Raw genomic sequence first — 13,958 nt, 5'->3', positions numbered from 1 at the left:
TAAACATATCCAGAGAGCAAATATTATCAAATAATACTTCAGTAAACAAAGACAGGCCGCTTCTCAGAAAGATAGACACGTTTGATTGCACAACAGATAACTAGATGATGTATACTGAAAGAACTGAGCAATATTATCAAACAATTGGAATAACCGATAAGAAACAAACGCTGGTGTGGTGAATGCAGTAGGTTGAAAAGCATACAGTTTGCTTGGAAGTTTGACTGCTCTAACCAATCCATCCGAAATAAGCTTTACTGATATCGTGAATGGAATGCAGGAACATTTAGAACTGAAACCACTGTTGATTGAGGAATGCTTTAGGTTTCATAAGCAGAATCAAAAGGGAGGGGAGTCCATTTCAGCATATGTGGCTGAATTGAAGGAATTATATGAGCACTGTCAGTTCAACAGTGAGCTTAATGATACATTGAGAGATCATTTAGTCTGTGAAATCTTACAAGAAAGCATTCAAAAACAGCTTCTATATGAAGCTCAACTTACAGTTGAAATCACTGAATCAATGGAACTAGCAGCAGAGATGCAATTGAGGTGCAGTCAGGAATGAAAGTGACCATGTTTAAGCAGAAACCTGCCTGGCTGAATAGGTTGTGTACCATTGTGGAAGAGGCTCACATACACCAGACCAAAGCAGGTTCCAAGGTGAAACTTGCAGAAAATGCAACGAAGTATGACATATAAGAAGAGCATGTTGGGTAGACAAAAATAAATGGACAACACAGGGAAGGGAAAAAGATTTTTAAAAAGTCAAGCTGCTATTTCAAGAAGAGTACTGATCTGCATTCTGCTGATGAGAAATTAGATAGTGATGAGAGTGTCACAGGACTGAGCATGTGAAAACGAACAACGGACAAGCAAGATGGCTTACAGCAAACGTGAACAGCAAATTAATTAAATTGGAATTGTACACCGGCTTGTCTGTTTCAGTCATTCCACAAAGTGAGTTTGAATGGCATTTCAAAGATACTGAACTAAAGCCTGCAGATAGCCAACTAACAACTTATAATGGAGAAAATATAACTTCTGTGGGAATGACATTCATAACAGTGACATACAACAACCAACATGCTGAAGTGTGCTTGAGTGCGATAAAAACAGGAGGGCCAGCATTGTTGAACCATGATTGGCTGAGACAACTACAACTCGATTGGCGATCCATCCACAATTTGCATACCACATCCCCTGCAATAGAGTCAACTGAAAAGTGAATTGAGAAAGGCAGTGACTGATGCCACAGCAGTATTCAAACAGGGCATTGGAAAATTCAAACATATTAAAGGTAAAATAGTGTTAAATGAAAATGCCACACCCAAGTTTTACAAAGTTCGTCCGGTTCCTTATACCATCCCTGATAAAGCTGCCAGTGAGCTAGATCGCATTGTGACTCAAGGAATTCTTTCAAAGGTTGAGTGGAGCCCATGGGCAAATCCAGCGGTCCGAGTACCCAAGAAGAATGAGTTTGTGGTGATTTTAAGGTCAACATCATACTGAAAGCAGAACAATACCTTTTGACCATAATAGAAGATATCTTGCAAACCTTTCTGTAGGGAAACACTCCAGCAAGGTGGACCTAACTGAGGCCTACCTACAGATGGAGATGGAAGAAGAGTCCAAAGTGTTTCTCCCCATAAACACTCACAAGGACTTTATCACTACAATAGGCTTATTTTTTGGAGTAGAAAGCCATGGGCCAGGTGCTGCAAGGGTGCCCATGCACTCAGTGTTACTGAGATGAAATTATTGTTACCAGTGAGAATGATGAGGGACATCTCCAAAATCTGAAGATTAGAAGATTATGGACTCAGAACATGATGCAACAAGTATGAATTCTTTAAGCCAAGTGCTATTTATTATCAAACACGAGGAAATCTGCAGATGCTGGAAATTAAAGCAACACACACAAAATGCTGGTGGAACACAGCAGGCCAGGCAGCACCTATAGGGAGAAGCACTGACGAAGGGTCTCTGCCTGAAACGTCGACAGTGCTTCTCCTTATAGATGCTGCCTGGCCTGCTGTGTTCCACCAGCATTTTGTGTGCGTTGCTACTTATTATGGTCACACTATTGACGCACAAAGATTATGCAAGTGTGCTGAGAAAATTCAAGCAATGGAGGATTCCCCAAGGGCAAAGCATGTGTCACATTTGTGGTTGCTTTATGGTTTGGCAATTACTATAACAGGTTCCAGCCAAATCTGGCTACTGTGCTCCATCCCTTGAACTTATTGCCACAGATCGTGAAGAGATGGCAATGGGCAAAGTGGTGTGAGGTGGCTTTTAAAAGATAAAAGAAATAGAGATGCCAGACACTGTGCTCACACATTATTGTTCACATCATCCAGTGAAGCTTGCCTGTGATACCTCGCCTTGTGGTCTAGGTGCAGTCTTCTCTCATGTTACGAATGATGGAAATGAACGCCCTATAACCTTTGCATCACGTTTCCCTTCTGATGCAGTGAAAAATTATACAGATTGACAGAGAGGCCTTGAGTCTGGCTTGGGGTATCAAAGACAGTTTACCCTCATTACTGATCATCAACCACTAGTATCCATTTTCAATCCACAGAAGTGTGTTCCACGAACAGCAGCAGCACGATTGCAGAGATGTGCTCTGCTTCTTGGAGGACACATCTACAAGATCGAATTCAAGAGGATGACTAATCATGGAAATGCTCATGGAGTGTCCTGTTTACCCTTGGAAATTTCTGAAAAATTTGCAAAAGAGGACACTCCCCTTGACATATTGTCCCTAATACAAATCAAAAGTCTCCCTATTATGGCAGAGACGATCCAAAAGGAAATCAGAAAATACCCCACACTGTCTCAGGTGGACATGGACACTCAAAATGGCTGGAATGTGCAGCAGAAATTCCAGTTCCCCATTTTTACCGGTGCCAGGATGAACTTGCCATATGCGGGGATTGAGAGTCGCTGTACCATCCAAGCTGAGAGCTAAAGTGTTGGAGGACCTACATGCTGGTCATCAAGACATGGTCAAAATAAAAGCATTGACTCAAAGCCTTTTATAGTGGCTGTGAATAGATAAGCAGATCAAGCAGCTTGCCAGACACTGTTTGAGATGCCAGTACATCCAAAAGATGCCAGGAGCTGTGCTTCTCCATCCCTGGGAATAGTCTGCATTGCCCCAGCAGAATGACCCCTTTGTCAGGAAAGACATTGTCCCATAAGAGTAAGAAATCCTCCACAGCGATGAAATCTTTAGGCCTGATGGCACAATTTAAAATTTACTATGCTGTGGATGTCTACATGGTAGTGAGAATGTGAAGAGGGTAAGGGGTACGTGTAGAAGGGATGGGCGAGGGGTAAGTGTAGCAAAATATGTAGACAGAACCAGGGGAAGGATACATTATTGGGGAAGTAGCTAAAATAAGATTCCAGACAGCGAGCGGCAACCACAAAGAAAAGGGAACCTGCGACCACAAGACAATGCGTTTGGCAAAGTATTTTGAGCTATAACCTATTTTGAGTGTTTTGCTTGGGTCCATATCCATTCCAAGTATTACGCTTGTGTCTATGCTTATTCCGAGTATTTCGCGTGCTAGGCTATGCAATAGCCAATCAATTGATGAATTTGAATCGGTAACCATATTTGTGAATGTAGTACCCTGCTCTTGGGTATAAGTATGACCTTTGTAAACTGACAAATTGGGAGTTGGCTACTTTACGCCCGAAGTGCGTGGGGCTGCGAACTCCTCTCTGAATAAAAACCGTTTCAGAGGTAATTTCGTGTCTCTGGTGTTTTTCCTCAACTGAGCAGGTTAATAATTTCAGGTGGACAGTAGGAGCAATATGTTATGTACTTGAGTTGAGATCAGAAATCAGAATCAGGTTTAATATCACTGGCATATGCGTATGTCATGAAATTTGTTGTCAATGCATTCTATATTGAGTTGGAGTTCATAACTAAGCAGGGCAGAGTGTAGACTAATTAACATTCCAGTAATATTGTAAATATATTGTTTGATTTAGCATTCTTTGTTTAAATAATTTATCATGGCTATATGTAAGCAGTATGTGAATGGCATACCTCATTACGCCACCATGTCATATGATAGATAGATACTTTAATGTGCGCGCCTTACTAAAGAGAAGGAAAGAAAACTAAGTGCACAAGTATTCCAGGCTGCCATGTGTTTCCTTTGATTATTTTCTGGAGTTACAAAACTTATCAGCTGGAGACAAGATTATGAAAACTCACCAGCATGAGAAATAACCTCCACCAATGTTTCTCTTCCAGTGCCTTCAATGCAAATTAAATACAGTGTGCCAAAAACACTAAAGCAGTTCACACTGTTGAGTCTTAATGACCTTTGCAAAGTATTTGACTGGGATGTGTATGTGAAAATTTGATTTGAAATTGGAGAGGATAGTGAGAAATAGTTTACTGAATATATCTTTTTAAATTTCATGGAGATGCAAGATGTTGGGTAGAACAGATGATTTTGCAGACAGTCAAGCTTACTACCCACCATCATGGACATATATACAGAAAGGTGACGGGAAAAGGCCAGTACCTTCATGAAGGATCCCAACCACCCTGCTCATGGACTGTTTGCTCTACTCCTGTTGGGGGAAGCTATGTAGTATCCATGCTAGGACCACGAGACTCAATAACAATTATTTTCCCCATGCAGTAAGACTGATCAACCCCCCACCACCACTACTTTATCATTTTCTGTCAGGCACCTTATGCGCAGACAATCCTCTGCCTAGCATCACCTTACGGGCATACAATCTATGTATGTAAGCTAATTTATGCTAATTTATATTTCTTGTGTTTTTGCTTACTGCATCAGATCCGGAGTAACATTTATTTTGTTCTCCTTTACACTTGTGTACTGGAAAAGATACTAAACGTTCTTGAATCTTGAATCTTTCATTGAGATGAGAGACTAATTTGTATTAATTTCTGCCTCATCTATAGAAGTACAGAAAAAACATCTTTAATTCCGTTATTGTGGTTGCGGCCAGAGATGTGTGACTCCCAAGGGAGAGAACAGCAATCCAACAGTAAAATATGCAATTGGGGAGCATAAGCTACACGTTTCCCTCTGTGCATATGTTTAGTAGTGGTGTTACACAGAAACTAGCTGTGAGCTGCAAGTATGAATGATTCATTCTACTCTGTTGGTGATGAGCTCTCAGATCTTAAGAGACTTAATTAACCATTTGATATAAAAGTAATCTGAAAGTGCATTTAATTTGCGTAACTGTGGACACGAGATTTTACTGAAGCTGACACCAGTTGGTTCATTGTTGTACCTGTTCATAAGGAGTAGGTAGGCGATATAATATCCTGTGGTAAATCTTCTCCTACATTATCAACGCTGCCAAATTATTAAAGATACCTAGAGTGGGCAACATGAAGAAGCTTCTTCAGCATTCAGTGCCCTTGTAAGCGAATGACATTTGTTTATTTCCAGCATTTTTACAGCAAAACAGCAGGATCTGCAACTACAGATCTAGTGCCACCAGATCTGTGTGACATGTTACCTCTGGTTGTGGACAAGCTTCACTTCTAATGGGTGGTGCTCCTTTCCACTGAGAGCTTGCCAGGCTGGTGATAGTGTGAATTCAAATCAATATGGACGAAGTCCATGGCATATTAAATGGCTGTATCAACTGCAGTATTAGTGAAGTCCAGTGGTAGCTAATCATTCTTTGTTTAGGCCATGAGAAAGGTGATATGTCAATTCCTCTGGCTTGTTAGGTCTCAGTGATGTCTGCAAATCAGTGGTGCAAGCTAGGGTGTAGATTGTCTTTGCTGCTACTTGAAAAAGTTCAATGGCATAAAACGTTTTTGTTGACACAAACTGTGGTGTCTATATGAAACTATTTTAGTTTCCAGCTGATGACCTCCTCGGTGGAGTGAGTGTGTTTCATTCTTCGCTTCTCAGCAAAGCTGAATCATGAGAATTAGTGCTTGAGGACTAGCATTCCCCCTGAGGGACTCTGTGGGTTTCAGATTTTGCTTGACTGGTGGACTGCCAGCCTTCAGTGAGTCAACAGCAGTTGTAACTGCAGAATGGTGATGCTGAAGCTTGTTTGTTTCTAGCACCCAAAGACGAAAACCACAGAGGGCACACAAGAGAAGCAGAAAGGTACAAAGTAAAATCATTTGCAGGTCTAACCAACTTGCCTAGTTCTAAAAATTTATTGTGACTAAACTAATCACCCAAACAAAACCTAGTCATAAGACTTCCAGTTCATTAATTTATCTTAATAAGCTAAAGTAATGCATTAGTTTCTATCATACAGCTACATTTTAAAATGTAGCTTTACCTTTTACATCCAAGAATAATCGGCCTTTTAGTTTTCCATATGGAAAGGTATGGAATATGCAGTCATACCAGCCTTTGTCTGACATAAGAACGTCTTTGATGGTGATAGTGGAATGTTGTCCATTAACTTCCAATTTTATTCGTTTATTATTGAGAGTTGTATTCTTTGAAGACACATGGTACACACCAAGTTTAGTTCTGTTTGCGAACTTCTCCCATTCAACCAATACCAGCTGGAGTTCTTTATTGGAACAGGAACACCGTAGTACTGCAGAACTACCTTTCACAGCAGTTACAGACCTGCATTCAAGTTGCTTTGCTTGAACACCTAGGAGAAGAGTAGGGTCCGGAAAGGGAGAAGAAAGAGTATTAAGATATTATAAATTTGTTACAATATAAATACAGATAATTAAAATGCATTATGTACTAATATAACATAAATAAAGACTTAGGTTTTATGAAACAAAATGCAAAAAATTCTGTAAGCATTTCCTCTGTGTAATTGTCAAGAATTCTGCGCTCCTCACAAACATGTGCGAGTGCAGAAAGCTGATATTTGGAAAGATGCATGCTGGGATTTATTAACTGTGCAGGATCTCAGTCTTGCTGCATTTTTCAAGGAACATAGCATGAAATCCGCATCTCAACCTGTGCAAAGTTATTCCTGGTCATGAAGCATAACATGATTAATCCTTACTGGAGAAGAATAGCAACAAGAAACTTAGTATGTGTTATGTTGTTTAAACTTTTATTTGTGTAAGAATTGGTTCACACTTTTCTCCTCAGCAACACTGACACGGGAGAATTGCTGGAGGACTGGCTGCAGAGTCATCTTCCTGTGCAGTGCCTTTCCTCTCCCTCTTCTCTCAGAATATCTTTGGATCCTTAGTTCCTGTCCTCAGACAACTGGCACCACCATTGCCTCCTGAAGGACTGTGCATTTCAGATCTTTGAATTTCACTTCCAGAAGGAAAGAAACACATTCTCCTTGTTGCAGTCATCTCACTCTTAATGCCAGGTGGTGGTATTGCAATGATCCTAAATTCCTGTGCCCAGAACTTTAAAGTTTTTTTTCAATTGGCCTTGAAGGAGCAGGGATTACTTTGGATTACCGTCAGCACCGTTGCAGTAACAGCATTGTAAAAGCTTTTTAATTTGTGAACTGAGGTTTCTCCCAAAATTATCGTATAGTCTTATGTTCCACAATACAGGAAGAATGCCTGGGTGTGAGCCAAAGATATTTGAAATCTACCTGGGGAATCTTAATGGAATAAGTGCCAATGAACTCTGAGTGTGGGATTTGTGGTGCCTTTGAGTGATCTGCAATGGTTGGAGAGCAGCTGGTGCAAGTGCCACTTTTGGTGGTTTGTTTTTACCTGCCCATTGCTGGCTGAAACTCTCGCCATGGGGGTGGAGGGCACTTGTGAAAGGAGTCCAACCTAAACATGTTGTCACTTTCTTTTTCATTCACTGCATTATTTCCTGGCTTTGACATAACTAATGGGTCTCATATTTATCCTTTTGAGATGCACCTCACAGGGTACACCTTTTTCACTGAAGTGCAATACACCTTTTAGCATTAAGAATGAGTATTTGCAATAGGGTGAATGGAAGTCATGTTCCATCCTTCTAGAAATCAAACACATAGGAACACTGGATGCCTGTCCAATGGTGTTTCTACTGCTCTGAATTGACCTGTCAAGCTGCTGCTGGAAGAGTCATTGATGAGTCATGAGGCTTGCTACTAAATTCACTGTTATAGAATCTTGGGTTTGTAATTCAAGTGTCCTTTATGAACATAAAAATGTGAAACTGAGCTTTCCGCTAAAAATCTTTGGACACGAATTCTTGCCTGTGTCACGTACAGAAGTGTAGTGGGAGCCAGGACGTTGAAGACAGCGAGAGTGGCTGTTAGAGACCTCTGCACTCAGTAATCGATTTGCCGATTCTTGAGTCAGGGAACTCAAAATTTAAAAAAAGCAACACTTCAAACTGACTGTAACTTCGAAATAGTGACTGTTCTGTCCCCGTCGCTGTGGAAGGAGAGATACCTGTCTCTTCTTTGTTTGTGAGAGACAGAGCCTGTGGGATGTTGAAAGGTTGGAGTGAACAGTTAGTTTTTGATGTACTTTATGTGGACCATGATCTCTCTTGGAGGGCGGGGCTTTGCTTTTGCTTGCATGGTGGGTGTTGGGAATGCTGATGTTTTATGGGGCGAGGGTTGATGCTGCTACTGTTGCTTGTGCATGGGACAGGGAGCACAGGGGGCTTTGGGGCTCTTACGTTTTATTGTCATTCAGACCAGTTTTTTTTTTCTTCTTCTGTTTTGAGGATGTTTGCAGAGAGTAAGAATTTCAGGTTGTATATTGTATATATTCTCCGATATTAGATGGAACTATTAAACTATTGAGCTCTGCCTGGAAATCTAGAACTTGTGTAAAAGTGAGTGTGAGGATGTGCACGTGAACTTTAGTATAGCTGATCACTATCATCATTCTCATGCAGTCCTGAGAACTCCTGTGGCTTTCCATCATTTGCAGAAGTGAATCTAAGACACTAAGATTAGAAGAAAATTCTGGAACTCCGTTCATTTTAGAGGAGAGCAATGGCTACGAGGGGATCAGGCAAGTTACAGGAAAGCTTCAATTTTTAATTTAATTGACTGAATTTATGTCCATTTAATTGTTTTTAATTCTGCAAGTATTTTAATCTATGAAATGTTTAATATTACCGTGAACATTTTAGTTATGCATTTAATTTTTAATAGTTGTCAAATATATTTGACTGTTTGTGAATCTCATACATGTCACAACCATTCTTATCTTTGACAGCTTCTGACAAGCAGCTTAACCTGAGGGAGTGAATTAACTGGTTGTCAAAGGATTTCAGTGAGATTGTCAATTGGCAAGACACAGTGCAGCATCTTGCTGATTAAATTGAAGCTAGCTTCCTCGTGAAAGTCTGAGGGAGACCCCATTTTAGGTACGAGCAGATTTAAGGGGCAGGTAACCAGTCATTACAGCAAATACCTCAGTCAAAAAATTGAGGCCAATGGTTCCCAGAAATGCATTCTACACACCGTGTTTAAGATTCATAGATGTTAAATAAACTTATTTTTTTCTTACAGTTGATGTTTTGTGTGATTATTTAGTTCCACAGAGTGTTGTCATTTCATCCGATGGTTGTCGTAATGACAGACAGAATACTAATGGGCACTCAGAGCCAGCAGAGCTTTATTGTTGCTCTGTGCCAGCTGTGTGATACCAATATGTTTTGTCTTTGATACTGATGCCACGAAAAGCTCACAGGCTGTTGATAGGTGTGAGTTGCTATGGTTACAGCTAGCACTTGCTGCAGATGAATGCCAGTGTGTCCCTATTTAAATATATTTTTACAGCCATCAGCTTATGATAGAGTTGCTCTATCTGGTTGTTATTCATGTTCATATAATATTTGTGATTTTTTCTACTTGTGGCATGGATATCATTTTATATTTTGCTTCCATTGCATGCATATGTTTTCAAAACAGCAATTTCAAATACAATGAAGTTAGATTAATTATTAAAATATTAATTCAGTACAATAACTCCTAACTGAAAACGGACTAAATTTCTAAATATAAGTGCCAACATTATATTTCTCATAATCTTCTGATCTCTGAAATCTATTAAATATAGGCAGTTGTTAATGGTAGATAAATGCAGTTACTCACACAAAATGCTGGTGGAACACAGCAGGCCAGGCAGCATCTATAGGGAGAAGCGCTGTCGACGTTTCCGGCCGAGACCCTTCGTCAGGACGAAGGTTCTGGCCTGCTGTGTTCCACCAGCATTTTGTGTGTGTTGTTTGAATTTCCAGCATCTGCTGATTTCCTCGTGTTTGCTCTTTAAATGCAGTTACTGTTTTCTTTATCTCTGACAGTACTTTCATGGGCAAGAAAGGTCTGTATGGCCAAAACAGATGTTAGATCTATGCTGCAAAAAAAAAAAATCTTTGACTTGAAACATTAATTTTGTTTCTCTTTTAACAGATGCTGCCTGACCTACTGTGTGATTTGAGTATCTTCAGTATTTGTGCTAGATCTATGTTTCTCAGAGCTCTTCACTATTAGGCTAAAGGTTAATTCACTGCTTTAAGTTAGTAGAGTTAAAGATAATCCTATGTGGTTCTTCAGTTATGTTGACAGTAAAAGGATGATGAGCAAGGATATTGTCTGGATTGGGGACCATGCCTTATGAGAATAGGTTGAGTGAACTCAGCCTATTCTCCTTGGAGTGACGGAGGATGAGAGGTGACCTGATAGAGGTGTACAAGAAAATGAGAGGCATTGATTGTGTGGATAGTCAGAGGCTTTTCCCCAGGGCTGAAATGGCTAGCACAAGAGGGCATAGTTTTAAGGTGCTTGGAAGTAGGTACAGAGGAGATATCAGGGGTAAGTTTTTTACATAGAGAGTGGTGAGTGCATGGAATGGGCTGCCAGCGGCAGTGGTGGAGGTGGAAACGATAGGGTCTTTTAAGACATTCCTGGATGGCTACATGGAGTTTAGAAAAATAGAGGGCTATGGGTAAAGCCTAGGTAGTTCTAAGGTAGGGACATGTTCGGCACAGCTTTGTGGGCTGAAGGGCCTGTATTGTGCTGTAGGTTTTCTATGTTTCTATGAGCGAGAGGCTAGGTCCTCTTAAAGACCTTCATGGCCACCTATATGTGGAACTGCAGGTGGTTGCTGAGATTTTTAATGTCTATTTCTCCTCGATATTTACTAAGGAAAATATTGTGGATGTCAAAGTATCTTGGAAGTTCATAAGTAGTGAGTCTTGGATCATATGCAGCCTTGAAGCACATTAAGGAGGGCAAATCCCCAGCCATGTATACCATGATCAAGTGTACCCCCTTCACTAACTATGGGAGGCCAGGAAAGAAGTTATAAGACCATAAGGTATACCAGCAAAACTAGGCCATTTAGCCCATTGAGTCTGCTGCACCATTTCATCATGGCTGAATCACTTTCCCTCTCAGTTCCAATCTCCTTCCTTGCTCCCATATCCCATCATGTCCTGACCAATCAAGAATCCGTCCACCTCTGCCTTAATATACATAAAGGCATGGTCTCCACAGCAGCCTGTGGCAACACATTCCACAGATTCTTCCTCATCTCCATTCTAAAAGGATGCCCATCTATTCTGAGGCTGTGTCCTCTGGTCTTAGATACTCCCATCATAGGAAGCATCCTCTCCACATCCACTCATTCAAGGTGTTTCACCTTTTGATAGGCTTCAATGAGGTCACCCCTCATTCTTTTGAATTCCAGTGAATATAGTCCCAGAGCCATAACACAGTCTTCATATGCCAAGCCATTCAATCCTGGAATAATTTCTAATGAATCTAAATCATGGAGGCCTTTGCTTTGCTGTTAACCATTTGTGAAGTTCCAGAAGATGGGAGGATGGCTAATGTCATTTCACTCTTCAAGAAGTGTAGCATGGACAGGCCAAGGAACAACAGGTTACTGAATCTGACTTCAGTTGTAGGGAGGTTACTGGAGGGAATTCTGAGGGACAAGATTTGCCATCACTCGGATAGTCAAGACTTCTCAGGAGTAATAAGTATGGTTTTGTGCATGGGAGGTCATGTCTGACAAATCTTTTGGAGTTTTTTTGAAGAGGTAATTGTTATGTTTTGAAACTCTAAAATATTAAACTAATTCAAAGGAACACAAGAGAGCCTAGAGATGTGAGTCTTAGTTTGTTCCTTACTTTAAGCAAGGCATGGGCACTTATCCCGTGGTAGGGTCATGACGTATGCAATTCACTTTTTTTTTAAAAACCCGTAATTAATTATTTAAACAAATAAAAAATGCTTATCGACAACAGATTTATAATATCACTCAAATATTAAATACACAGCAGTAACTAAGAGGATAGATGAAAGTAGGACAGTGGTCGTTGTCTATACCAGCTTCAGTACGGCCTTTGATAAGACCCCACATGGAAGGCTGCTCTGAAAGATTAGTTCACATTAAATTCTGGGGGAGCTAGCAAGTTGGATTCAGAATGGGCTCAATGATAAGCAGAAGGAGACGATTGAAGGTTGAACTATTCTAGTAATTGTGTCTTTTGATGCCAATTTGGTCACTCAAGAAGAATTGAAAGAAACCCAAGTTTTGTTTTGAGACATCTCCAAATGGAGGCCTGTGGCTAGTTGAGTGTTCCAGGGGTCAGTGATGTGTAAGCGTCCCAGGGGTCTGTTATTCATTATTTATCTAGAATCTGGATATGAATGTAAATAGCATTATTAGCAAGTTTGCTGATGATATTAAATTAGGGGATCTTGTTGATAGTGAAGCAGGTTACAATGAATTGCAAGAGATCTTGATCAGTTAGCAAGATAGGCTTAAAAATGCTGAATAGACTTCATCTTAGGTAAGTGTAAGGTGACACATTTTGGGCAGTCAAACCCGTGAATGAGAGGGCATTGACTTGTACTGTGGAATAGAGGATCTTAGCGCTCACTGAAAGTGGCCACACGAATAGACCAGGTGGTGGAGCATGCTGACTTTCATCAGTCAGGGCAGCAAGTTTAAGAGCAGGGGCAATATATTCCAGTTAAGTAAGTTGCTGGTGAGGCTGCACTTGGAGTATTAAGTACAGAATTGGTTACCCTGTTATAGGAAAAGCACAATAAGGCTGGAGAGGGTGCAAAGGAAATTTACGAGGATGTTACCTAGATTATGGAGCATAATTTATAAGGAGAGGTAGGCCATCTTGCATTGTTATTCCTAGTGTAGGAGAATGAAAGGGAATGAGAAGTTTTTAAATGTCATGATGGGTATTGATAATATGGATGGTCATAGTACTTTTTGCCTCAAAGTTGGGTAGTTCATTACTAGGGGTAACAGATACAAGATAAGGGGGGAAAGATTTAAAAGAGATCTGACAGGTAACTTCTTACCACAGAGGGTAGAAAGCCCCTGGAATGAGCTGCCAGAGGAAGGGTTCGAGGCAAGTACAATTGGAACATTGATGAGGCATTTGGATAGGAACATGGAGGGGAGGGGATTTTATTGTGATGGGCCATATGCAGGCAACTAAGTCTGACAGGAAGAATGCTGTAGTCAGCATGGGATCGTTAGAATGAAAGATCTGTTTCTGTGCTGTATTACAACTATGACTCTGTGACTCATGGGTTCTATCCTGAGCACAGCACATTGATGGGAATGCATGCACACAGCTATATTTCATTAGGAGTTTGCAGAGATTTGGTAAGTCACCAATGACTCTCCCAAATTTCTACAGATGTATGGTGGAGAGCATTCTGACAGGTTGCATCTTTGCCCAGCAAATTGCCTCCAATTCACAGGTCTGATAGAGGGTATGGAGGGGCATGGACTCAGCTATGCCAATCAATGCCAAATCCTTCCCCACCATTGAGGACATCTTCAAAAGGCAGTGCTTCAAGGAGGTGGCATCCATCCCAACCCTTCATCTAATTACTTCAGTTGGAGAGGAGGTATAGTACCCTGAAGATCCACGGTCAATATGTAAGGAACAGGTTAATTCTACCCAGCCATCAGATTTCTAAATAGTTTATGAACCAGGAACATTTCCTTCCTAATCCTCTTTTGCACCAATTATTTA

The 13,958-nt window shown here is 40.6% G+C and overlaps 1 protein-coding gene across 2 annotated transcripts in view; it reads right to left on the bottom strand.

Moving 5' to 3' along the window:
* The window catches only part of LOC140727813 (T-cell immunoreceptor with Ig and ITIM domains-like), a 53,958-nt gene that overhangs the window by 15,856 nt on the left and 24,144 nt on the right, over positions 1-13,958 (bottom strand). For both annotated transcript variants that reach the window (XM_073045600.1, XM_073045601.1), the window contains exon 2: positions 6,325-6,651. In XM_073045600.1, coding sequence (XP_072901701.1) covers positions 6,325-6,651 — 327 coding nt within the window. The remainder of the gene's footprint in view (positions 1-6,324; positions 6,652-13,958) is intronic.

The sequence above is a fragment of the Hemitrygon akajei genome, chromosome 5, assembly GCF_048418815.1.
Source record: "Hemitrygon akajei chromosome 5, sHemAka1.3, whole genome shotgun sequence".
In the NCBI taxonomy this organism is placed as follows: domain Eukaryota; kingdom Metazoa; phylum Chordata; class Chondrichthyes; order Myliobatiformes; family Dasyatidae; genus Hemitrygon; species Hemitrygon akajei.
This window is presented reverse-complemented; position numbering and strand designations above follow the sequence as displayed.